The sequence below is a fragment of the Phlebotomus papatasi genome, chromosome 2, assembly GCF_024763615.1.
Source record: "Phlebotomus papatasi isolate M1 chromosome 2, Ppap_2.1, whole genome shotgun sequence".
In the NCBI taxonomy this organism is placed as follows: domain Eukaryota; kingdom Metazoa; phylum Arthropoda; class Insecta; order Diptera; family Psychodidae; genus Phlebotomus; species Phlebotomus papatasi.
Genome location: NC_077223.1, coordinates 71,101,456 through 71,128,735, shown reverse-complemented (window position 1 = coordinate 71,128,735; position 27,280 = coordinate 71,101,456). Strand labels below are relative to the sequence as shown.

General features: G+C 34.6%; 1 protein-coding gene across 1 annotated transcript in view; it reads right to left on the bottom strand.

Annotated features, from left to right (window-relative positions):
* Nucleotides 1–8,719: 8,719 nt before the first annotated feature.
* Nucleotides 8,720–27,280, bottom strand: part of LOC129801024 (uncharacterized) — a 120,486-nt gene continuing 101,925 nt past the window's right edge. The window contains exons 15-18 of the mRNA XM_055845780.1: nucleotides 26,394–26,975; nucleotides 21,522–22,042; nucleotides 14,507–16,940; nucleotides 8,720–10,530 (exon numbers count right to left, since the gene is read on the bottom strand). Of these exons, the coding sequence (XP_055701755.1) occupies nucleotides 10,291–10,530; nucleotides 14,507–16,940; nucleotides 21,522–22,042; nucleotides 26,394–26,975 (3,777 nt within the window). The 3' untranslated portion in view covers nucleotides 8,720–10,290. The remainder of the gene's footprint in view (nucleotides 10,531–14,506; nucleotides 16,941–21,521; nucleotides 22,043–26,393; nucleotides 26,976–27,280) is intronic.

Here is a 27,280-nt window from a genome sequence, read left to right as displayed (position 1 = left end):
ACTCCAATTTGAATTTCTGGGAGAGATTTCTGGGCGTTGAGTGGGAAATTGCAGAGAAATTCTGGGCCAGAAAGTCACTTGTACAGGGTATTTTATAATCAGGTGATGAACACAAATTTATTTATTGTCCCGATGAAGGTGATTAGAATTCTAATTTAACCCGCATTTAATTGCATTTTAACTAAGGCATCAACGAGATAACAATCACTAAAGAGTTCGATAAACCTGAGCAAATTTTCAAATTACCAGCAAATTGTGCTTCAATTCTTTTCTTTTTTTTTCTATTTACAACATTGTAGCTAATAGAGAGAATGGGACACTTTTTTCTGCATGTCTTCAGGGCGGCAAAAAATTATTTATGAGGTGAAAGATTATTTTACCACAAATTAATCATGTCCAGATCTCTAAAGAAGATCAAGAGGAAGTGGATTAAGTTTGGTAAAAAAAGATATTATATAATCTCACTCTAAAAAGAAATAAATTTTACAAAGGTGTGTGGATTCAAGTTGGCTAAAAATGAAGAAAAAAGAACTCCACTTAATTACCATTAAACTTTAATTTTATTGGTAACTCGTGCTGCTCTAATTTCTCAAATTCCATTTCAAATGCATTTAGAATTCCCCTCGGAAGATTTTATAGGTCATTGCCAGAGAGTGTTAAGTCAATTTGAAGTGAAATAATTCTTGATGAATCTTCCTGATTCCCGCAAGCATTTCATTTGATATTTTACGACTATTTAGTGAATAATTCATCAAAGAAATGGGAAAATGTTCTAATGAAATAGACTTTAATCTTACTGGCATATCAAGCTTCTGGGCACTTTGTGGATCTCTCACAATTAAACTGATTGAAAAGACGGCAGTATTATTAAGTCATTACGGTGAGGAGAGTGACAAAAGACTATTGCTCAGAAAGAGATGAAAACAATAATAAATTTTCTCAAGAAAGATTACAAGATACAGATCTCTTTGGTTGTAAAATCTTCTTCGCGTTCTAAATTGAGGTTTGATGGGTATCGCAGCTATTGTAAATTAGTGAAAAGTCCGAAAAGTGAATGAATTCACAAGGACTTTCGGGTGCTTTCGGGTTTATTGTGTCTCTTGTTAAGCGAATTTTGTAACGATATGACAATATCATATGACGAATTTTCGAGATTTCACCGCCTAAGAGCGAACGGTCTTGCCTATTGTGCCACTGAGATCCCCAGAGTCAAGATAACTTCTCCATGAATTTTGAAACACAAAGTTCAAAGCTAAAAATATATTCTCATTTCCTACTTCCAAGCACAACGAAATCACCTTAATGGATCTCAGCTATAAGAAGCTTACCTGGGTTTATCACAGGTCTTTCTTTGGCTTTTAATTCAAAATGTCCATCTGCTCTACATCTTTGAGAAGATTATCCATAATCAAGTCCCACTGAAATGATTTTATTTCACTTCATCAAGGGTTCTTTTTTTTAGAGAAGTGAGCAGAGGAAAACTCTGGTTTTATTTATTTGTTATTTGCCATTTACAATTGTGGCTAAAATTAAAATCAGTGATAGGCCTAGATCAGTTTATTGTTAGTGAGATTTTTAATACGTAAACCATATCGGCATAAAATATTGATGGATTTACGACCGTGAGATAATTCGATGGTTTGGCGTTGGAATTGCAGCCAAGCAAAGAAAAATGCAGGTGATGTTGTCTGGCTTCTAACAACGACTTTTTGATTTAATTTTAAATCTCGCTCAGGTCCTGACAATTTAATACACAAAATTACAATTAAAAAAGACACTAACAAACTGAGGAAAAAAATGATGACAATAGATAAATGATAGAGGGTGTGCTTCAAAAGGGATAGGCTAACTCAAATGAGTAAAATTTTAAACCTATGTCAGCTGTAACCTATGTAACCTAAAAAGTCCGAATACCTCATTTTTACTTTTACTATTCTTGTTCAGATACTTTAGGTAGTTAGATAGGCAGAATCGCAGCTCTGCTACACTTGATGCCAGACTACACTAGACTCTGAGCACCAATCACAATTGCGACGACCTTAGCCTGAAACTTTTAAAATAAATCTTAAAAGAAAATTGAAGCTTTAGTTCCTTTTTGCTTTATAAAAATTAATATCCACTCTTTGAAAAACTAACGAGAAATTTTATCACGCAAAAAATGTAAAATTCTTAAATAGAAACACCCAGGAATTTAATTTCAAAACCCATCCAATGAATGCCAATGCCCTAATTCTAAATCCTTGATCATTTAGATTTAGTCGCAATTTGCAAATTTGTAGACATTTTTCCTTTTCCAACTAATGCTGAACTTAAGTTCCCGATCTCTTAACTTGAAAGAGCTAGGGATTCTAGTCCATTTCTTTCGCTCGCAGAGCTTCTAAACTTAAACGCCTCGGGGATTCATGTCCAATTTAAGTTCCCAGGATCTTATATATTCTTACACACAGAAAAATTTTGACTCTAAATTTAATTTCTAAATTTTTCTGTGTGTAAGAATATATAAGATCCTGGGAACTTAAATTGGACGTGAATCCCCGAGGCGTTTAAGTTTAGAAGCTCTGAGCGAAAGAAATGAGCTAGAATCCCTAGCTCTTTCAAATTAAGAGATCGGGAACTTAAGTTCAGCATTAGCTGGAAAATGAAAAATGTCTACAGATTTGCAACTAAAACTAAATGATCAAAGGATTTAGAATTAGGGCATTATTGGCATTCATTGGATAGGATTTGAAATTAAATTCCTGGGTGTTTCTATTTAAGAATTTTCCATTTTTCTATGTGATTTTTATTAATTTTTGACCATTGTTTGAGAGGGCTTGAGGCCCTCCCTGGATGATATTCTCTGTATTTCAAAGCCATTTGGTGCGTGAAAATCTTTTTCCAACATTTAAGCCTGCGCCGAGATTTGAACACGCGACCTTTGTGATGACAGTCGAGCATCTTCCAGCTGCGCCACGAACTCCTATAATGTATTCAAAGCATATCGGGAACCGTTGCATCGGCACACACGATATTCCAAAATGACATTCTAACAGCAGGATGACAAATTTTACTGGCTTGGATAGTAATTTCAATCGAAATTACTATCCTCCGTTAAAAAGTTACTGTCTTCCAGTTAAATTGTAATATCTAATATGCGGCCAATAAAATTTACTACCCGGATATTAGAAAATCCCCGAGGCGTTTAAGTTTAGAAGCTCTGAGCCAAAGAAATGGGCTAGAATCCTTAGCTCTTTCAAGTTAAGAGATCGGGAACTTAAGTTCAGCATTAGCTGAAAAAATGAAAAATGTCTACAGATTTGCAAATTGCAACTAAAACTAAATGATCAAGGATTTAGAATTAGGGCATTGGCATTCATTCGATAGGATTTGAAATGAAATTCTTGGGTGTTTCTGTTTAAGAATTTTTCATTTTTCTGTGTGAAATTTAGAGTCAAAATTTTTCTGTGCGATCAGTCATCCATTCCGAATCACCAAAATCTAATTAAAATTTGATTTCTGCCGATTTTTTAAGTGAAGTTTAAGACATTTTTGGCTTAAGAATATTTCTTTTGGAAATTATTCCCAAGCTTAAAGGGAATTTATTCCAAAAAAGCTACTCAGAAGAGGAATTCTGTAGCAGTATGACAATATCATATTACAAATTTAAAATCAGTTATATGTGGTAAATTTGAAATAAATAAAAGCAAATCCGACTCATATCAGTTACCTTAGGCTTCATAGAACTCCTTGCAATGGTCATTTGATGCTCACTGAGCTTTTTTTGTTATCCTGCTCCCGCATTTTACGACCAAAATTTGTAATATGACACTGTCATATTTTTACAGAATTTCTTTTCAAATCCATGAAAATGTTCAAAAATTGTAAATTATTTTAGTAAAATCCATATTGTAAATGCTTTACTTGAGGAAGGAGGAAATAAGCCTCCGAAACGTCGCGTCGTAAGGAGAGACAAGCTCAAAGGTCAATCCGTGTTTTAATTTTCCCATAGTCCAATAGTGACCGATTTCTTCATTTAAAATATTTTTAGTAAGTTCATTATTAAGATTGGTAAGTAAGTTAATAAATTTGATAATTAAAAAATTCAATTTTAGTAAATAAAAAATCCATTTTCGTAACTTATGGTTCATAAGTTCTTAAATTTTCCCTTGACCAACAGTATTTCGCTACTTAGGGGAGATCGGGCATGTTTGACACACTTTTTTATGTTACCTGCTATAATTATAATAAAATTTCATGTCATCCGATCGGGCTCAAATTTGGCCAAAATGTGTTTCGCCACTTCCTGATCACGAATATATGGGGGGCTTAGTTACGTTCCCGGCCAGCCGGCCACTCTTTGGAGCTTAATAGCTCCCGAACTAAGAAAGATTGAAACTTGCGGTTTTCGGCAAAGGTTATATATCGGGTGAAAATTGCAACTTGGTGCATTGACCTCCCACCCCCCACCCCTCCTTCCGCCATTTTGAATACCCCCCTTTTTTGTTTTCTCAATAGCTCTGCCCCTATAGCATCAATCGGGCTCAAATTTTAGTATGTTATAGCTGGGTCTTAGAGCTTTCGACCAATACCAAACTTAAGGTCCCCTGACTTCCTCACCCGAGTTATCCAAAAAGTGGCGTAGCTTCGCTGTGGTTATAAATAGAACCGAAGATATAAGGGGTCAAAGTTCACGAAATTCAAAACATTATATCTCCAGTTCTATTTGACCGATTGTGACGTGTGACGGCGCAAATTTAAGATCTCGCAAGACACTACAACAGAGGTGTGCAAGAACCGTTTGAAACCGAATAAACCTCAAAATAAGTTTTATTCAGGTAGCGTTTTGACCATCGACGTACATGTTTCACTTGACGTTTTTTTCGGTTTCAAACGGTTCTTGCACGCCTCTGCACTACAACTTTCTAGAACATTTGCACTTTGTAGAACCAAAGCTAGGGGCGCCACAGTCGCAAAAACAATTTTCATAACACATAACCTCAATTATCTCGACACCTACTTAACCGATCTTGATGATTACTTCGGCATAATTGTACAGGACATTTGTATCTATTTCGTCCAAACGTCATTTTTTGCTCCAGATTATCCATCTGTCTGATTTTGTCGTTTTAGTGTAAAAAAAATGTTTTTTTCCCATAATAATGCTTTGAAACCACTCCGATGCAAATTTGATTGCTTCTACTCGACCAAGTGTAAGACGCAGAAATACAACTTTAGTTTCCACCCCAATATTTTTGGTGCTTACGCACCTCTCCCCAATGCCAAGTGGTGTTCTGCGTGGTATCTACCTCACCATTATAGCGGTTAGAGACAGAAGTTTGAAATTCAATTTTAAGTTCCAGTCGAGTCATCGATTCAACACTTCATGTTGAATCGATCGATATACGTTAGTGATCGCCTCTGATGTCAGTCAGTGTGTAATCATGGCGCTGTGAGGTGGGCCACACAGTTCGGCCAGTGTAAAAATCTTGGCCCCATAAGTGTTTTTCCTCTTATAAGACTCTTCAAGTCTTATACAAGACACTTAAAATAGGGTTTTAAATGGAAAGTCTCACAAAATACAACATTCTTTGATATAGTTGAAGTTCAAAAAATGAACACTTGGGGCGCTTTCGTAACAAAAACAAGTTCAGAAACAAACAACGTCGATTATCTCGGATTCTGATTAATCGATGGGGGAATCAGTGGCGCAATAGGCAAGACCGTTGGCTATTGGGCAGATCGATTCCCCGGCTCGACTTACTGTTATGAGTTCGAGTCCCGCCCGGTGCAAAGATCTGAATGTCTAATTTAGGCAATTTTCATATGTTAATAACGGAATATAATGCACCTCCTACGCCCAACAACTCCGGAAGCATGAAAGAAGCATCCACAATGCAGGGAAGGCGCTCCTGGGCGAGTCTACAAACGGACTAGCAGATTCTTCTAACACGGGATATGGACATTGTAAAATGATTAACTTTGTAATGAATATATTTATCTCGATACACTTAATAATCGAGAGATAATAGCGAGAGTCTACTGTATATATGTGAAAAAATTACCTCCAATTTTTTCTAATTTTCATTCAATTTTGGTTAAAATAAAAAAAATGTATAATTTCACGAATTTGATTCAAAATAACTGAATGGCGTCCCCCAACTTCAGCTCCAAATCGAATTTGCATACATTACGAGTTAGCTCATATTAAGAATCTCACCTACATAAGCCGGTTAGGATTATCTCTGTCCTTTTAAATAACACGGTGCGACAAAATTTACCTTTTTGTGGGTGTCTTTGACGAGAGTGCCAAAACTTGTTAGAGGGTCATTTAAGGACCTCAAATCAGCAATGCGTTTGTCCGGGTCACCTCTAGATTTTTTTGAAAAAGCATATTTAGTTTTTTGATGTTTTATAAAATTCAAAAATTCATATCTCCGGTTCTAATTATCCGGTGGTAGTCACATAAAGCTAAACTAACGCGTAATTTCATCCTCTATAACTCTTGTGAACATATCAAGAACCTACGATGAAAATGAAGTATATTTTTTAAAGATTTTTTGAAAAAGCGCACCTAAAATGGTGCATTTTTCTGTGTTATTTCCATCTTATAGTAATTTTCCCACTTTAATAGAGCATTTTATATGTCAAATAACTATGCCTAAAAGTTAGAGAATTTAATATTCTTTCATATCTTTTTGGTTTGAATTTTCTATCATAATTCGTTTATTCACAATAATTTATTGAAAATAAAATGCATTATTATAAAAATAAAATCTCTTATTATATATAATTATTTGGTATCTTTGTCTAACCTACTGAAGAGCATTCTCTTTTGCACTCTCACTTACACATTTCATATAAAAAGAGGCGAAATGAAAAAAAGAGACGTATATAGAAATAAAGAGAGAAGAATAGTTTTTTGGCACTCATAACAGCTATTCTTCTCTCTCTATTTCTAAATACGTCTCTTTTCTTTCATTTCACCTCTTTTTATATGAAATGTGTAAGTGAGAGTGCAAAAGAGAATGCTCTTCAGTAGGTTAGACAAAGATACTAATATAATTATATATAATAAGAGATTTCAATGCACTTTATTTTCAATAAATTATTGTGAATAAATGAATTATGATAGAAAATTCAAACCAAAAGAAAATGAAAGAATATTAAATTCTCTAACTTTTAGGCATAGTTATTTGACATATAAAATGCTCTATTAAAGTGGGAAAATTACTAGAAGATGGAAAAAACACAGAAAAATGCACCATTTTAGGTGCCCTTTTTCACAAAATCTTTAAAAAATATACTTCATTTTCATCGTAGGTTCTTGATATGTTTACAAGAGTTATAGAGGATGAAATTACGCGTCAGTTTAGCTTTATGTGACTACCACCGGATAATTAGAACCGGAGATATGAATTTTTGAATTTTATAAAACATCAAAAAACTAAATATGCTTTTTCAAAAAAATCTAGAGGTGACCCGGACAAACGGATTGCAGATTTGAGGTCCTTAAATGACCCTCTAACAAGTTTTGGCACTCTCGTCAAAGACACCCACAACGTGTCGCACAGTGTAATCAAAGAATAATCCACTGCGCCTCAAACATAAAGGCATTCCTCTACCAATTTTGATTTTTTGCTTACCATTTTTACGCAGGCAGCAGTTCTGAATGATCTATTAGACCTGATAAGAACACATAGGTCTAAAAGTTAATGAGCTAGCCTTTCCAAAGATAGTTCACTCATTCAATTATTTGTGCTTTTTCTGTGGACAGGATATTTGTATTTATCCGATTTATACATAAAATGGAGGTTTACTGATAATCTTTCTTCAAATATCCTGGATTTGAAAGTATTAGCATATGAATGCCCAGAAAAGCTTTTTTTTTGTTCCCCCCCCCCCTTAAATCCCTTTGCTCAGGTCTTAGGCCATAGGCCTATTTTGACCGAAATCCTATCCAATAAAAAACATAAAAAGGATCAAACTGTCAATAACTTAAAAAAATAAATAAATAATCAATAAATAAGAGAAACGGACTACAACACACTTAAAATCCACTACTATGAGTGTAAATAGCCACACTACCATAAATTTTATAAACTTATCCTATTTCCCAGAAAAGCTGTGCAAGCCATTGTAAGGAGACCTCGACCAAGGGGCATAATTATTAAATTAAGACATGGGAAGAAAGCATTAAAACCATTAAAAACATTCATGATAACATCTATCCACACACTGGTAAAAATCAAAGGGTCAGCGATGATCCTTTGAAAGGGTCACTGTTTTGAGACCTATTTATCTCCGGAATAAACGAATAAAAAAATGAAAAAGTCATCTTTGGTGTTCGCTCAGATGAGAGAAATACGATAAGAGTAATAAATTTACGATAAAACATAATCTATCGTGATAAATATGCATACAAAATTTCAAATGATTCAAGTGATCCTTTCCTAGGATCAAATATGATCCAGTTTTGATAAAAAGGGTCAATTTGATCCTTTTATTTTTACCAGTGCATGATATATGGACTATGAACCTCATCTGGAGGAATTGCACTTTTAGTCGACCATTGCGATTTCTTAATGAATTGCGTCTGCAAATCAAGTTGCATGCAACTCATTGACTCCATGCAACTCGTTTTTTGAACTAAAAACCCCTTGATGTAGGCAAAATGCAAGAAGTCTTTGAATTCAAAAAGCAAATTTCCTGCCAACGTGCAAAGAAAACACTGATAAAAAAATTAGTTTTGAGTTCTTTTTATTGAAAAAAAGCACTACGAACATTATAATGATAAAATGAGAATTTACACTTACACGACAGTAATTTTTCATGTTTGTTCATTATATAAAAATTGTGTGTTGATCTCTTTCACATTTTTTTTTCTTGTTGTTTTCCATTAAGTACATTCAAAGATGAAGTAAAAGTAATTTCTTTTTTTTTACAATGAATATAAATAATTTTTAGTTATGTGTTTCTTTTTTTTATTATTTATCTAAATATCAAAAGTTATAATATAGGATGGAGAAAATGAAAAGAAAAAAAACCATTTTAAAAATTTTTCATTATGGTTTTTTTTTTGAGTCTATAAAAAAGTCAAGAAGGGAAAAATTAATAATAATACACTGTACAGAGGAAGATTATGATTTTTTTTCTCTTTAAACCATTTATTACATTTAGAAAAAAAAAACTTAACAAAATGCTCACTTCAGTTTTATTTTTAATGTATTTTTTCCCCTTAACATTTACACCTTTTAAAAAAGAAGACACTGTAGAGAGAGATAGAGAAGTAAAAAAGCACCAATCCGTGACTTTAATAGTTTACCATTTTTTATTTATTTTGTCTTTTTCGCGCGAGTTTATAAATTCCTGGAGGAGCGGGGACAGATATATTGGTGTTTTTTTAAAGTCTTAAGAAGGGGGTGGAAAATAGAGAAAAAATTATCATTGGAAAATCCCTTTTTTCCTTCTCTTTCATTTTGGCACACGGATAAAAAAAGAATCAAATTGATGAAGAATTTTGATTAAAAAAAATGACAAAGAAATGTGAAAAATATTTTTTTAAAAATGCAGACTAAAAAAACCTTTTCCTCAGAGACTAGAAAAATGTTTCGATTAATTCTTTTTTTGGGTGATGATTCTTTCATTTAAACATTAATTTATTACAATTAGTTTTTCTTTTATATAAAAAATTTAGAATGTTCTTTTGTCCTCAATTTTTTTTATTTACTTAATTCTTTTCAAATTTCTTTCCGATAGATGTTAATTGTGCAGCTCAATTTGCTGCTTATACCCAGACGCTCTTCTTAGTTTTCTCTCACATCGTGATTTTGTTCAACGACGAGAGAACACCATTCAAAGGCACCGTTTAATTCTTTCGAAATTGAATGTGTATGAGTTTTTTCTTTCACCTTTCTTCTTCTTTTTTTCTCTAAAGAGATTATTTAATTCACTATGTTGTTATCAATGTTCACAAGAGTGATTTCTGCTTAAGCAATATTCTTGTTGATGAAATTTACAATTTTTTTTATTCTTTATTTGCCATGAAAAATGTAACAAAAAAAAAGTTGAAAAGAGAAAAAAATAAAGAAAAATTACACACGCGAATTTGCCATCAAAGGTCCCAAAAAGTACGCCAAATAGATTGTTGAGAGGTGCAGGAGTGTTAAGTCTATTATATCGACAGCAGTTTTACGAGTAATGCAGTAATTTGTCTATCTCACGACTGAATTGGTGCCAAATTGTGTGAAAATACTGAGAAATGCTCAAAGTGTCCCTTTTCATCCGTACAACTGCTGCATTCGTTGCCCAGTGTTAGAACAGTCCCATCTCCTTCTTCAACTTTGTCTGCTTCCAGAAGGGCAAATCCTGGAAGTCACCACGAGAAACACCAAGTGCCTCCTCAAATTCCTCAGCAGACAAATAGATTTCCAAGCGAGTAGGATCAACTCCCTCGGGAAGTGGTCGACTGAGGAGTGTCGAAAGGGGATATTCTCGCTGAGTTATCAGACTGAGATACTGGGAAATCGACACAAGATCCTCACTTCGACCATCCTGAAAAACAAGGACAATCTTTATTAGTTCCAAGGGTTCCAAGACAAGAATAAAGATAGATCTTTTTCCATTTAAATCATAATTATTCCCCATTGACAAATTTTCAGGAGAGCAAATTGAAGAAAGCAAGGGCGGGCAGGGAAGCACCATTCCTCCCTACACGATATTAAAAAAAAAAAATGAAAAAGTATTAATCTAAAAGTAATTCAAGAACACTTAGCTCGTCTTTACTGATTTGGAAAACCTTTAATTAAACCTTATGAACTTTGCAAAAACTTCATAATCTAATCTAATTTTTAAAGTCCTAAAATAAATTTTTGACATAGGGCAAGAGCTCATAATTTTGGACGATTTCTAAATTTGGACACTTTGAGGATAAAATTGAACACTAAAAATAAAAATTGATTAAAGTTATGAATTTTTAAAGCGTGTCCCAGATTTAAATGCAAATTTTCGACATGAAGTTAGTCACAATAGGAATTGAGTTTTGTTTTGATTTTTTTGACGTTTCAATAGAATTTCGTCAGCTATTCACTTCTGAAAAAAATATTGAAAAAGGTTGTGTTTTGGCTGAGAAAAGTGATAAAAATGAAGCACCTGCGCAAATTGATCTTGGACACGTACCTATAGAATCCAAAAGCGAGCTATGCTAAAATCGGAAGGATCACCGGAAAGTGTCCATCCACGGTACGAAGGGTTATATTACGCTTCAAGGAACTCAGGACTGTTGTTCAAAAGACAGGATGTGGCAGAAAACCTGGAGCTGTAGACAAGAGGATGGAGAAGAGAGTGTTGGCGCTTTTCCAGAAGCAACCTTGCCTTTCAGTCAGAGTTGTGGGCAAAAAGCTGGGTATCTTCAAGAGCTTAGTGCAGAGAATCAAAGAGAATAACGGATTGATAACGTACAAAGCTCAAGCTGCTCCCCATCGCACGGACAAGTAGAGGCAAAGTTCCAAAACGAGGTCGAGAAATCTGAGTGATCGAGTTTTGAAAGGCTTTCAAGGATGCATTTTGATGGACCACGAAACTGTCGTAAAAGATGAATTTACTAGGTTCAAAGAGTACAACAAGTTCCCGAAGAAATATGTGGTTTGGATGGCAATCTGCTCTTGTGGACGTCGCAGCGAAGAATTTTTCATGACAGGGACGATGAACGCGGACATCTACATTAAAGAGTGCCTCCAAAAACGACTTTTGCCACTGTATCAAAGCCACGACATCCCTCCTCTATTTTGGCCTGATTTAACATCATGTCATTACGCGAAAGCCACCCTGGAATGGTTTTCCAACAACAATGTCAAATATGTAGATAAGAAGGTCAAGCCGCCCTGCACTCCAAAAGTCCGCCCCATTGAGAAATACTGGGGAATTTTGAAAGGAGACTTGAAGAAGAAGGCTAATCCAGCCAAAGATTTGCAGGACTTCGCACGAAAGTGGAAGAAAGTCGTCAGAGATCGTGGGGACGACCTTGTTCAGAGCCTTATGAGGGGAGTAAACACTGAGATAAATCAAAACAAGTTAAAATAACATTCCGGAAATGTTAATTTTACCCTGCAGTATTGATCCAAAATTGGTGTAAATATTACTCTTTTTAGGTGTATTAGGGGTTAAAGTTACCCTGTTTTATGTTAATATTACCCTTAAAAAGGTGTAAAATTAACATTAAAAAATGTTGATATATTTTTACACCTAAAAAGTGTTAAAGTTATGACGAAAAAAAGTTAATCGCACCCTCTTTTTTTTCTCAGTGAAGAAGATAGTGCGAAGATTTCGCGGAGAAACCGCTTGAATAAAAAAAACCATGAAGTGGATTTGAATCACAATGAAATACCCTTTCAAGAAATATTAATAGTATTTTTATATGTACTATAGTTTTTTAATGAGAGTCATTTGTCTTCTTAGAATTTAAAACTGGGGACACGGTTTATTGGTTGAGTCGCAGAAAGGGGTCCTGGTCAAAAATCTAAACGCAACAAGTCCGAAGAGCCTTTTGACGTTCAAGATTTTGGCTCATTCGGGATTTTGTCTTTAGGAATTTTTCTTATCGAGACCCTCATTTTTGAGATTTTGGTTTTCAGAATTTTGGCTTTCGGGATTTTGACTGGGGTCAAAATTCCAAAAACAAAATCTCTAAAAAGTTAGAATCGAATGGACTGAAATCCGGCCAAAACTCCGAAAAGCCTTTCAGGATTTTAAGTCCATACAATTTCCTCGATCAAAATCCTAAAAACCAAAATTCTCAAAACCAATATCTCGAAAACCATAAACCCGAAAGCAAAAATTCCGAACGCCAAAATTCGCCAAAACAACTACCTTTTTCCTGTTTGCGGAATCTTTGTTTTTTCCATTTTGTTTTTTACACTTTTGTTTTTCCCAGTTTGTCTTTGGAATCTTTGTCTTCGGTAATTTTTGTTTTTTGGAAACTTTGTCTTTGGAAATCTTGTCTTTCATATATTTTAAACAAGTATATTTTATTAAATAAAATAATGATATTACAATGGTGTTTTTCGAAGTTTTTAGTTTCGTCCTTCAAGACAAAGGGAAATTTTCTGTGTTTTGTAAAGTTTTTAGTTTCGTCCTTTGGGGCAAAGGGAAATTTTCTGTGTTTTGGGAAGTTATCAGTATCGTTTGTCGGGGCAAAGGGAAATTTTCTGTGTTTTGGAAAGTTTTTAGTTTCGTCCTTTGGGGCAAAGGGAAATTTTCTGTGTTTTGGAAAATTTTTAATTTCGTCCTTTGGGACAAAGGGAAATTTTCTGTGTTTTGGGAAGTTATCAGTATCGTTTGTCGGGGCAAAGGGAAATTTTCTGTGTTTTGGAAAGTTTTTAGTTTCGTCCTTTGGGGCAAAGGGAAATTTTCTGTGTTTTGGAAAATTTTTAATTTCGTCCTTTGGGACAAAGGGAAATTTTCTGTGTTTTGGGAAGTTATCAGTATCGTTTGTCGGGGCAAAGGGAAATTTTCTGTGTTTTGGAAAGTTTTTAGTTTCGTCCTTTGGGGCAAAGGGAAATTTTCTGTGTTTTGTAAAGTTTTTAGTTTCGTCCTTCAGGGCAAAGGGAAATTTTATGTGTTTTAGGAAATTTTTACATTCGTCATTTTGGGCAAAGGGAAATTTTCTGTGTTTTGGGAAGTTATCAGTATCGTCTGTCGGGGCAAAGGGAAATTTTCTGTGTTTTGGGAAATTTTTAGTTTCGTCCTTTGGGGCAAAGGGAAATTTTCTGTGTTTTGGGAAGTTGCCTGTCGAGACAAAGGGAAATTTTATGTGTTTTGGAAAGTTTTTAGTTTCGTCCTTTGGGACAAAGGGAAATTTTCAGTGTTTTGGGAAGTAATCAGCATCGTCTGTCGGGGCAAAGGGAAATTCTCTGTGTTTTGGGAAATTTTTATTTTCGTCTTTTGGGGCAAAGGGATATTTCCTGTGTTTTGGGAAGTTATCAGTATCGTCTGTCGGGGCAAAGGGAAATTTTTTGTGTTTTGGGAAGTTGCCTGTCGGGACAAAAGGAAATTTTCTGTGTTTTGGAAAGTTTTTAATTTCGTCCTTTGGGACAAAGGGAAATTTTCAGTGTTTTGGGAAGTAATCAGCATCGTCTGTCGGGGCAAAGGGAAATTCTCCGTGTTTTGGGAAATTTTTATTTTTGTCCTTTGGGGCAAAGGGATATTTCCTGTGTTTTGGGAAATTATCAATATCGTGTGTCGGGGCAAAGGGAAATTCTCTGTGTTTTGGGAAATTTTTAGTTTCGTCATTTTGGGCAAAGGGACATTTTCCGTGTTTAGGGAAGTTATCAGTATCGTCTGTCGGGACAAAGGGACATTTTCTGTTTTTGAGATGTTTTTACGTTTCGTCCTTTGGGGCAAAGGGAAATTTCTGAGAAATTTGAGAAACAAAAGTGTAAAGAACAAAATGGAAAAAACGAAGATTCTCGATCCAAGTTTTTCCAACCCTTCTACTGTTTACTAACACAAATTTTTGAAATATTTTCCTTACCATTCTGTTGATCTCCTCGACATCGCGATGGTGTGTCCAGTCGGGAAAGTGTGAGATGAATTCAAGTGGCTCAAGACCAGCCCATACAACAAGTCCTGCTGCATCACTGCGCTCTTCATTCTCCTCCTCACTCTCCTCAGACTCACTCCCATCCCGCCGGGTGGCTTTCTTGGCCTCCCAGTAACTTAGCGCTGTAGCAAGAGCTGCACGCCTTTCATCCAACCACCGATTCTCCCCAGCCCGATTTACCAGTTCATTGTCACTATCCTCACTGGAATCTGAATCCTCTTTGGGCCACCAGCCCATCCACAGCCATAATTTCTCTCCGGCATCCACGAGAAAGATTGTCGGCTGGCGTGCTCTGTAGAGGTCCAGCTGGGTAAAGGGATATGGTGTTGCATGATCACGAGATCTCAGTTGGCTGTGGAATTCCACAGCTTTGAAGGCTCCTTCTGTCCGAGTGAAATGAAAGAGTCTTGATGTGTAATTACGATACTCATCATTCGCCTCCAATAGACTGAAATATTGCTCTCTATTCTTTCCACCAATGGCTTCAAAGAAGTCATCAGACTCTGATCCTTCACTCTCTGTGATCACTTTGACATCTTTATCTGTGTTTTCTTTGCCAAAGAACTCCTTGGATTTCTGCTCTTTGATTTTCTTGACTGCATTTTCGGTCACTTTCTGAGTATTTTCACTAGATTGACATCCCTTCCAGATGAAGATTTCACCGTTTTCACCGTGGATCATGATGAAGCAGGTCCGGGAACGAAGTTGAGCCATTTGACAGGGAACTTCTGTGAGAAGAGTTTCCTGAGTGTCATTTCCACTGACAATATAGAGTCTCCATAAATTTATTTCACGTTCCCGATGAATGATCATGACCCCAAAAAGCCTGATGAATGCTGTATCTTCTTGTCCTTGTCTCACGCGCACCTGAGAGCCCTTTTCCTTATCCAACTCAACCGTAAACAACGCAGCTGCCCCCTTTTCATTAGCACTGGAAGCTATTCCTTGCCAACAAAAGTATGCACAGCGATTTCTGCCCACTGTACTCCTGTTGGAGATATTTCCTGACAATTCTCTCACTGTCACACTAATCCGATAGATCCATTTGATGATGTAGCTCCCATCGGCATGGAAATGTCCAAAAGATGCATCATCAACCGTATCAAAGGTATTCTCTTGAATCTGCCACATTTGTACGGAATCCGTGAGAATGTCAAAGTGTCTCATGGTATCGGGATCATAGTAAAAGTGTCCTCGACCGAGATTGGCATTCTCCAGGATGACATTCGGCTCCTCATACTGCCCAGAGTGAAAAAGAAGCTCTCCATCTGGTGGCTTAATCCCATGAATCCTATGGACTGAGTATTCCCGACACAAAGGATCTCTGGTATAATCTGGCCAGTCGAGAAATTTCTCTCGGAACAAAATAGTCTCCATATGTTGCGTAATCCTGGCCAAAAGACACCATTCCGGATACATTGGTTTTGTCCTCCTCACAATCTCCACAATATTCTCCTCTCTACTCCCAGCAAGGGCAGCAAATTCCACAGGATTGAGCTCACATGCCTCATAATCATATCCAGCATTGAACATCTCCTGCGTGAGCCTCAATGCTGCCCTTTTTGCATCACCATCGGCATTTTTTCCACTCCAAATATAAATTTCACTGGCAAAATTGAATACTAGCACCTTATCAGCATTTAGCATTTCCACCCTCGGAACACATCCCCAATATTCCTCAATTGGATGCAATTCCTCATCGCGATACTCAAACACCATATTCGTCTCAATGAGGCATGATTCAAAGACATCATCCTCATCTGTATGTCCACAATCTACAATTTCCCAGTCTTTTGGTCTCTTAAGCACCCGCCAAAATTCCTCATCGTGCCCACCTTGTCGATCATCCCGCACAACATATTCCCTATTGGCTGAACAACCCAAATCCCTATGTTCCAGGATAAATGCACAAATATGCTGACTACGGGTTCGTTCAATCACATTTGCCAAACTTCCCATGAATCTGAACAATTTGTCCGCAGTCACGAGCACATAGCAATCACCTCGATTGATGGATGAATACAGAGGTTCAACCAGACGAGTCTGAACATGAGTTCTGCCCTTAATCTGCAGCAACATTGGGGATTTGTAGGGAAGATAGGAAGAATTGAGGGGCAGAGAATGAGATTTTAGACTGACACTCTTGAAATCCTCAACGGATGCCAAACCAGCCAGTGCTTCTACTGCCAAATGACTCTTCCTAGCCATCTCCTCGAGCTTCAACCTCTTCAATTCCTTCTCATTTACCCCACTCTTCACCTCAGTATACTCATTCTGGATATTGGCACGTGCCGCCAGAGATTTCAGCGGATTCCGGGCAGCACGACGTCCCTTGGGACCTTGCACTGCCTTCTTAAACGCCAATCTGCAATCACAGAGAAACCTAGTATTAACACTCAATCAAGTAAGACCGTCTCAAGACGGTCTTAACAAAATTACATTTACTGCGATTATACAATGTTTTTATTTATTTAAAAGTGCTATAGTGTCCTCGGTAATAGTCTTACTAACATCTTTTGTAAGTTTGAACTCATTTTGACTCTTTGTTTAGTTGCTATGCACAGTTTGGGAGACAGGTCAAAGAAAAAGCAACAAAAAATATTTGTGCAAAAAAACTCATTTCCAATTTCCATAAAAATACCAATTTAAAGTTATCTGAATTTATTTAACCCTTTTAAACAATCAATCAATTTTAAACAATTGTAAAAACTAAAAATGTGAATTTTAGAAGCAAAAGAGTTTGAAAAAAAAAATATTTTCCCACCTAGCGCCTAAACTAAAAGAGATAATGAAGAATTGATGGTTTTTTAGACTTTATTGGATCATGATCCTACAAAACATTTTCTTACAACTAAAATATTATTAATATTTATTTTAAAGAAAATACTGTTAGAGGGCTAATTCTAAATCGTTCCGTTTAAATAGGTGTTAATTTTAAAAGTTTTTTAAACCGGTCATTTTGACCGGTCTTGATGGGTTTACTGTTAAGAATCCACTTCAAACTTTCGATATAGCCACCTTTGGAATGGACAATGTTTCTTACAAGGGAAGTCCTCATAGTAAAACATAAAGTATTGGAAATTTTACTGGTGATAGCCACAAAATTCCAAAAATTGTTTCTGTACGGCAAGGGCACAGAAGGTCAAACATTTCATTTTTTGGGTGTAAACGCTAAATAATGTAGCGAGAGATAGATTAAGATTAAGATTTGTCTATGGATCAGTTATACAGTGGGACCTCGATAGAGTCAATCTCCAATAGAGTCAACAGCTATTTGTTTTTTAATCTACGGACTCCGACAGAGTCAACTTCGACCCAAATTGACTCCGATAGAGTCAACTTTTCCTTTATTATTGAACTAATAATATTATAAGATTTTATTATGATCTTTTCGAAATGAAAATCATTATTTCGGTGTATCATTGTAACGTTTTTAACACAAGAAAAAAGATTTATATTAGTAGGGGACACCGGGGAGGTTTGGGACACTTTTTCATGTTTTGACTTTGAGACAGTATTCCAAAAAATCACGATAGTATATTACAATTTTAAGCGGTCTATTGGATACTCATGGGTATTGACTTTATAAAAAAATACTCGATAGAACTTAGGAAACAACTGAGTTTTCTTGGAGAAGATTAAACATTTAACTTGACACTTTGTCCCAAACCTCCCCGATGTGGGGCAGTATGGGATACATTTTTTCTCGCATAATTTGCGGTTTTGGAGAACGTTAATTAATTTTAAATACTAAATTAAAAATATTTCTAATAGAAATAAAAATGTTTAATCTTTTATTTCATACTTAGAAATTAATATCAATTTTTTTTTTGTACATTAGATTCATTTGTTGTCAATTAATTATTTAAAGTATTTTCTTCTTATTTTGCATCAACTTTCTTTGCTTTTTATATTCTATATTGGAATCATGATCATCAAATTCCTCAATCGAGTAGATTTTCTTGGAACTTTTAGTTTTGAACATCATTGACGGATTCCTGTTTGATTTTACAATTGCATTGTACTTGTTTATTTCCTAATTTCTCTGAAAAACCTCTCGTTTGGCCTTTTCTGGAGAACTTGTGAGAAAAGTAGAGGATATTGCTCGATAAATTTTCGAGAAAATAGTTTTTAACGGGATTGGGCAAAGGTTGATTATCCTCTGCAGAAGAAATTATTAATTCCCAAGATATTGATGGTTTAATTGTCCCTTGTAGACAACTGCTCAACTAGTAAAGTTTGCACAAGAGGTAGTTTTCCAGTAGATACTGGGCATTACTCTCCATTTTGACAATAAAAAATTGCACGCCACCTCCAATCTTGTCGAAAATCAACGTCCCATTCATCCCCTTTCAGGTGTCCCAAACATCCCCGCATGTAATTTTGTTATTTAAACCTTTAAGTAAAAAACAAGAGCGTATAATCTCTGAAACTTTTATAAAAATATGTTCCCAGATTATACTACTAACTAATGAGATAAAAAAGTTATGATTATATATAGCTGATTTAAAATGCAAAGAGAAAACTGAGACGTCAAAATAAACAATTTTTATTAATTTTTAAAAAAGTGTTTATAGAATTAAAACAATAAAACTGAGGATATCCATTCTTTTAGTCAAGATACATCTTAATATTGCCTACGATTGAGTAATGGTTAAATCCCATTTATTTCAAAAAATTAATGAAAAAATTTCCTTGTCCCACACTACCCCTGTCCCAAACCTCCCCGGTCTCCCCTACATGGTAATATTATGATAAAATTGGTAGATTAACCATGTAGGGGAGACCGGGGTACCTATAGCCAAAGGTATAATTAGTCAGTGGATTTTTCTCGTTTTTCTTAAAATGTACATCGAGCAAAGTATGTTTTTATTGAAAGTAGGAACACATCCCCATATTGCCAGAAATATTTATAACTCTGATCCTGTTATCCTACAATTTAGAAGCATTTTTACAAAATGTTTACAATTTACCTTGTTTCTGGTTTAATAAACCGAATTAAAAAATATTTCTCACTTGAATAATTATTATTCACTTTTTTATAAGATGATAAGCACTGAAATAGCCCTTGGGGCAGATGTAGCCACTTTTCCGTGGCGGGATAAAACTATTGATTGTTTTTCACTAATACATGGATAATTGTTAGATGAAAAAGTACTAATTGATATTCCAAGCAATATTGCCATTTGTATGAACAACTTGAGAAATAGATTTTTTATGTTTGCATCAATTTTGTTGCAATTACAAAAATGTCATAAAAAAGTCGACTAAAGCCTTTTTCATTAAAATTAAGTGACATATTTAGCATCAGTGGGCTTCAGTGTATCAAGTAATACAATATTTGGTATCTCCAATTTGAAATTTCGTCTGGAAAACTGGTGGCAATTAGTACCCTGAAAGTGGCTATATCTACCCAGGCCGGGGCAAGTGTAGCCAATGTGTCATACTTTTTTCATTATCCTATCTAGAAAAAATGAAGGATTTTAGAGCTTTGAACTACACTGTTTCATACAGCCAATATCCTAATGCTACTTATGAAACATTAAAACATTAGACAAACCTTATCATTTTTTCACAATTCACTCGCGAAAAAAAGCTTCATTTGCTGGCTAATTCTACCTCTGTCTCCCCTAATCGTTTTTCAAGAAAATAATTTTCTTTTCATGGTTTTAAGGCTTTTGACCGATTGAAAGTTCTCGTGTCTCTTGCCTTAAGATTTTTTTTTTAATTTAGCCTATGATCCTGATCGCAATGGAAGGAATTTTGAGCCATCATTAATTTGAAAGTGAATAATATTATGACACAAACAAAAAAATTATAAACTCGAATTATAAAGAGAAAAACGTAAAGTATGCTAGATTTTTTTAATTATAACATAGTGAACAAACTTTTTCTAAATTTATTCAAACTTTTTAAAGAACTTTTGTTAAACTTTCTTAAAAATTACTCTTCTAAAGTCTAGTCACAATATCTGCAAGGAAGCAGAAAATCGAAAATTCACGATTTTTGACCAAGAATATCTTAGCTCAGGAGTTAATTGCGATCCTGCAAAAAATATCCTAGATTTGGACATCCTTATAGTTTGTAATCATCCACAAGAATCGGATTTTTATCGATTCTAAATAGTCCAAAAAATTCTTTTTTCCATGGTTAGCCAGAGTCCCAAAGGAGACGAAAGAGTTAAAGGGTTAAAATACAAACTCATTTTTCTCAAAAACGCCATTGGACATTTTGATCAAATTTTAGAGTGTTGTAGTATAGGCTATGAGATTTCCAAAAAGTGGCGTGGGATTCTAGTCTATATTCCACAATCATCTATCTGTCAGTTCATTTACATCCGTAGATATTTTGATTTAAATAAAAAGTTTGCAATTTTTCAAAAATTTGATTCCAAATTGCTGTGTAATATCTCTCATCTTTAGTTACAAATTGAATTTGCATGCATTCCGAGTATGCTCATGTTAAGAATCTCACCTACAATAAGCTGATCTAGGCTTATCACTAGCATTTATACTGAATTACGGTAAGCACGGTAAGTTTGGGTTGATTAAAAATATTTTTGAAACCGTAAACGTAAAAGGCTTCAATCGATTTTGTATCGACTGAAATCGTGTTAAAATTTATTAGGAAAATAATAATTTAATTTTATAACTTTTTATGAAAGAATTATTTGAAGTTCATTATTGAAAAATTACTGTAAAAATATCCTATAAAATTTAATTTTATAAACTACGTATTATAGAAATACTTCGGCAAGACTTGAGTTGATTTAAAAGAACGTAAAATTTTATCACGGTAACAATCCCTAAGTGAGAGATTATTAAAAAATCTCATCAAATTTCCTTGACACTTCATAGGAAAGTTTCCACATAATTCCCCGATTGCCCAATCAACTTTATTATTTTATGATGATTTTTTATTGGTTCGATAAGCTCTACAAACTCACCTTTCTGTGGACTTTATGGCATCAAAATCGGCAATTTCCACCTCTTCGTCTATCACAGTGTTGCGAATGTTCGCTCCAGAGAAGAATTTCTCAAATGTCTCATCATCGTCCGGCTGGAGGACTGAAACTTTCGTTGTTGTTTCCTGACTCTCCTCCCCAGGAACACTAACACTCCTCTTGAGAGCTGGGACAGTGGTGGTTGTCTCTGTGCCAGGAACCATCATTGATGGACTCTTGGCTAATCCCAAAAGAGGTGGATTGGCGCTACGGAAGATTCTGCGGGGAGGGCAGCGTTTGTCATCAGATTTCTCAAATGGAAGCTTCGCTGGGGTCTGAACCCGAGCAGCCACAGTAAATTGGGTAGCATCTGTGGGTTCAACACGATTCTTCCAGCTTTGGGAAGAGACTTTAAGCTTGCTCAGTCTATCGGAGACCTTTGCTCCAACTTCATTGTCCGAAATAATTGCCGAAGAATCGGATTTGTTGGTATTCTGGAGGTTTTGTGCCAAAAGAAGGGCATTCTGCAAAGAAGTAGACAGATTTATAGAATTATACCACTATTAGAAACACGAAATTAAAGCTCCTTTGATCTTTATTATTAAACTAGTCTTTTGTGGTTTGAGTCTGAGCTCGTAAGAATCTTAGCTAAAATTCTTCAAGTGATTTTAAATGCCACGACATCAGCTCATTTTTATAAAATCAAAAATAATAATAAATTGATCCTCACAAAAAAAATTACGTTAAGGGTTTTGCAAGTTTTTTTTTTTATTTCTAAAAAAGCTAAAAAAAACTTAGAAGTTGCTTCGTTCTTCATTAAAAATAAAAAAATATCGTTAAATCGTTAAAATAACATTCCGAAAATGTTAATTTTACCCTGCATTATTGATCCGAAATCGGTGTAAATATTACCCTTTTTAGGTGTATTAGGGGTTAATTTAACCCTTTTTCATGTTAATTTTACCATTAAAAAGGTGTAAAATTAACATTAAAAAAAGTTGATATACTTTTACACCTAAAAAGTGTTAAAGTTACGAGGAAAAAAAAGTTAATCGCACCATCTTTTTTTCTTAGTGTTGAGAAAACAGCTGGGGTGCGATTAACTTTTTTTCCTCATAACTTTAACACTTTTTACGTGTAAAAATATATTAACATTTTTTAATGTTAATTTTACACCTTTTTAAGTGTTAATTTAACATGAAAAAGGGTAACTTTAACCCATAATACACCTGCTAAAAAGCATAATATTTACACCGATTTCGGATCAATAATGCAGGGTAAAATTAACATTTCCGTAATGTTATTTTAACTTTTTCGGATTTCTCTCAGTGTTGATACAATCTATTTCTGTTACAAAAAGAAAATAAGTTCTTTTCTCAATTTCAAAGCACAAAAAAGTGATATTCTTATAATCAAATCCTCTTAATCATTCCGTTCTTGTACTCTGAATAGTTAAAATTTCATTGTAGACACAAACCGATTTAAGTAAATTGTACGACATCTTTTGACGAAATAATGTTTAATAAAGCCGGGGAACATTAAAACTATTCTTTCTACATAAAATTCAATTTAGAAAAGAAAAATAAATAATTATTTAAAAGAGTTTCTTTAAAGGTCAAAATGGAAACACTTCAATTTCTCAAAGACAAACCTCACAAAGGCAATGTGCGTTTTATTAATATATCGTACTTTTCTTAGATTATAGCAAAAAAAAAATCTAAGTATAAATAAATAAGTGGGAAACCTGGTTTTTAAGTTAATAATATCTAGATTTCTGATCGTCCTTTAGGACAAAATATTATTCATTGAAAAAGAACTAAAGTAAACTACTTACTACTTTAAATAATTTATTCATTATCATAAAAAGCTTCAGAGAAATTTTAGAATTATGAAGCTCGCGCATCACATTTTCAAGAAAGTTTTATTAAAAATTGTATTTACAAAAAAAAAAAGATGAAATTTAATTTTAATAACGATCAGCGAAGTTTGTGTCTCGGATAAACTGTACAACTTTTAAGGCAATAGCTTTTTTGCTCATAAATAATCACATATTTTTTTTATTCTTATGTTTATTTTTATTTATTATTAATCTAATTACGATTTTTTGAGAATTGTCATTAAAATGCTTTACAAAAAAGGTGAGGCTTTGACGAACATTCAGATTCTACTCAAGTTAAGTTATACACAATTATCAAGCTTGCTTTTGCGATATTTAAGAAAAAAACCGTAAGTGTGGGTGACTTTGTCCCCTGCCGATGATATTGACACCCCTTCGTCAGCTTACCATTAATTCTAATGCTTAAGAACGGTTCTCACCGATCAGACATGGTGAATCGGATTGATAAAAACCATCCTTAAGTTTTAGAAGTAAAAAAAAAGCTTACGAACAGGGGGTGTCAAAGTCACCAGTGCTTACGGTCGGTGTCAGCCAAAATCCCGAAAGCCAAAATTCCGAACGCCAAAATTCCGAACGCCAAAATCCCGAAAAGGCCAAAATCCCGAAAGCCAAAATCCCGAATTTTCAAAATCCTGAAAGGGATGAAATTATATGGAGAAAAATATTTAAAATAATTTCCCAAGACACCGAAGATTTCCCTTTGCCTCCAGCAGCACGCGAGGGAGTAGCTACGACACTTTTAAGAATTCGGGATTTTGGCTTCCGGGGTTTTGACCAGGACCCGTGAGAATCATTTTAAAGCTAAAGAAAAATAAAATCGGTTAAGTTAGTGTGAAAAAAATGTATCATGATTTGTGTCTAAGCTGTTTGTGAATTGGTTTATTTCTAAACTTTTATCAAAATTTAGTTTATTTTAATATCTATTAAATTTTTAATGTACCGTAATAATGTACCAAAATTTAATAGATATTAAAATAAACTATTTTGATAAAGGTTGAGAAACAAACCAATTCACAAACAGCTTAGACACAAACCATGATACAATTTTTTCACACTAACTTGACCGATTCTATTTCTCTTTAGCCTTAAAATGATTCTCACAAAAAAATTGAAAATTCCAAAATAAATGAAAAACGGGATTTGAATTGAAAAAAAATAAGAAATACTGTGTTATTACATTTGCACATTAAAATCATATTATGATTCACATTAATTGTCGCTGGTGAAGATCCAAATGTGTAATTTGTGTGTTTGAATCATTTTATATTCAAAATTTGATCTATTTGTTGATAAAAAGGTTGACTTGGCCCGCAAAATTTGATACAAATTGATTTATAGCATTAATGCGAAAAATTAATGCGATTTTCTCTTTAATTTTTTAATGTGAAAAATATTTATGCTTTAGGTATATTTAAACTTATTTTCGCAGCCCAAGTCCACTTCTTTATCAATAAATAGAAAAACCCCAAATATTAAGTGACTCAGACACAAATAACATATTTGAACGCTCACAAGCGACAATTAATGTGAATCACATTAAAATTTTAATGTGCAAGTGTGATAACGCCGATAGACTTTGTAGGATGTTTTATCGTGGCTGTATGGTATGAGTCTTGGCTTACGATTTTCCAATTTTTAGCGACAAATCGTTACTGATTGATAGCAATTTAATAGTGATTTATTTCCTACTCTGAAAAAAAGTTTTTTAAATCGACAATTGGATCTTGTTAAAATTTTGTCAGAAGGATATTTACCAATTTGACTAGACTTTTTCTTATAATTGAAAAATATCCTATTGACAAATTTTTAACAAGATCCAATTGGCTGCCGATTTGACAAAATATTTTTTTTTAAACTTATAATATAGTTAAATATAACTATATTTCATAGGACTATATAATATAGTCCTATGTAAGTACTCTGTATTTTTGGGCATGAATAAAATTCAAATTCAATTCAATTAAACCAGGGTTTCTTCCGTTTTCCTGGAGAGGCCAACAATAGTAAGTTGGCGGCAGACGTAACCAAGTCACAGATTAGGAATAAAATTCACCTATCTTCCTCTACTTTTTTTTGTATTTTAGAGTAAAAAAAATTATTTCCACTGCCTTTTATGAAAATATCTTCAAGAATTATTGCATAAACCTTGAGCTTAATATCACGATAAGTTTCTAAATATTTCTGTGTTTCATGGACAACTTTGAAGCTATTTTTGCACAGCTGATATGGGGTAAAAATTTATCAGCAAACTCTATGGGTATTACCTCCTTATCAATGCCCATTTCCACTGACGAACCATTCAATTTTCCTCACACTCACTTAAATTCAATTAGTTGGAAAGTTCTTAAAAAATATTATGGTTTTTTTTCTTTTTTGTTCAACATTCACAGCCACATTTTACACAGAGTTAATTAGCACTAGATTTCGGGGAAGGAATACTGCGAGAGATGGTTAGATATTGAGTTCTCAAAGTAGATCTCCTCAAAGGTCGTTGATTGTAAATTACTAACTGATCGGGACTCTTGACGATTGAGATTTGGAATTGTATCTCTGGGATTTCGCGTGAGATCGAAGCAACTTTGGTAGTGAGTGATGAAGGAATGACCATTCTCTGTTATGTTCTCCGTTGAGACACATTTGGTCAGAGATTGTCTGAAGATCAGGGAATTTCTACTTCCGGGCAGCCTCAAAAGCTCATCTTCAAATTCTTCAGTGAAAGATCCAGTAAAACTCGGAGTTGATCGACGATGCCTTGCCCGATCGGGAGTTGAGGAATCAATTAATTTCCTGAATTCTGACTCTGCTGATGTATTTTCTGATTCATCCACATATTCAGACACTGAATATTCTGATAAACTCCTGGACAATCTCTGTTGCTTGAGGATCTCATCGACAGAAGTGACTCTGTCATTAGAATTGGATGGGACTCTTCTTCGTCGAACCACTGCATTTGGTGCCGGTTGGGGTTTCATGTATTTATTAACGAGAGAAATTGTGACTGGATCATTGAACATATTAATTGGTTTTCTCATTCTAACTTCTGCTGACAATTTATTCCTCCGGACTATTGCATGATTTTTATTTGGTGATGCCTCTCGTCGACCAGATGCCTCAAATATCATCCTCAGATTCTTCACACTAGGCTTCTCTTCGGCATCTTGACCTTCTTCTGTGAAATTGGCATTCAAGTCAGGCTTCTTTGTCGCGATCTTTGGCTCTTTTTCTGTGATTTGTGCCACAGTATTGTTGTTGTTGGGCATTTTTATCCTCTGACTCACTTTTGGTTGGATCTTCTTTGTCAAATTCTCCTGGATTTTCTCCATTGATGACCCAACCTTGTCCCCAATGTCAGTCTGTGTTGAGGCATTGACAAATTTTCTATTGATCTTCAATTGATCATCACTCCGTCTCTTGATGCGTGACACAGTATCACAAATAAATTTCCCCAAAATTACACATAGCCCGATTATTGCACAGTTTCCAATCCACCACACCCAATCCATCTTCTTCTTTTCTTTCTCTCCAAAAATTGATCCCAACACAACAAATGCCTCCTCTCTCTATCAAATTTGTTAATCCAACACGGCGAATATCTCACCATAAACTGCACCGTTCCTCAATTCTATACCATTTCTTAGGTGTATAAAATGATCTTATCTAATCACTTCAGTAACACTTTTAATTCCTATCCCTTCCCTCCCGTCCACCAAAAAAAACTGCCTCGATAGCACGATCGTAAGGTACAAAAGTTAACAAAGAATTTTCACCACAAAATCGATTACATTTTTCATTTGTAGAATTATAAAAAAAAAAATTAAAAAATAAATAAAACCTTGTCACGCTCAGAAAAAAAATTGTGCAAAAT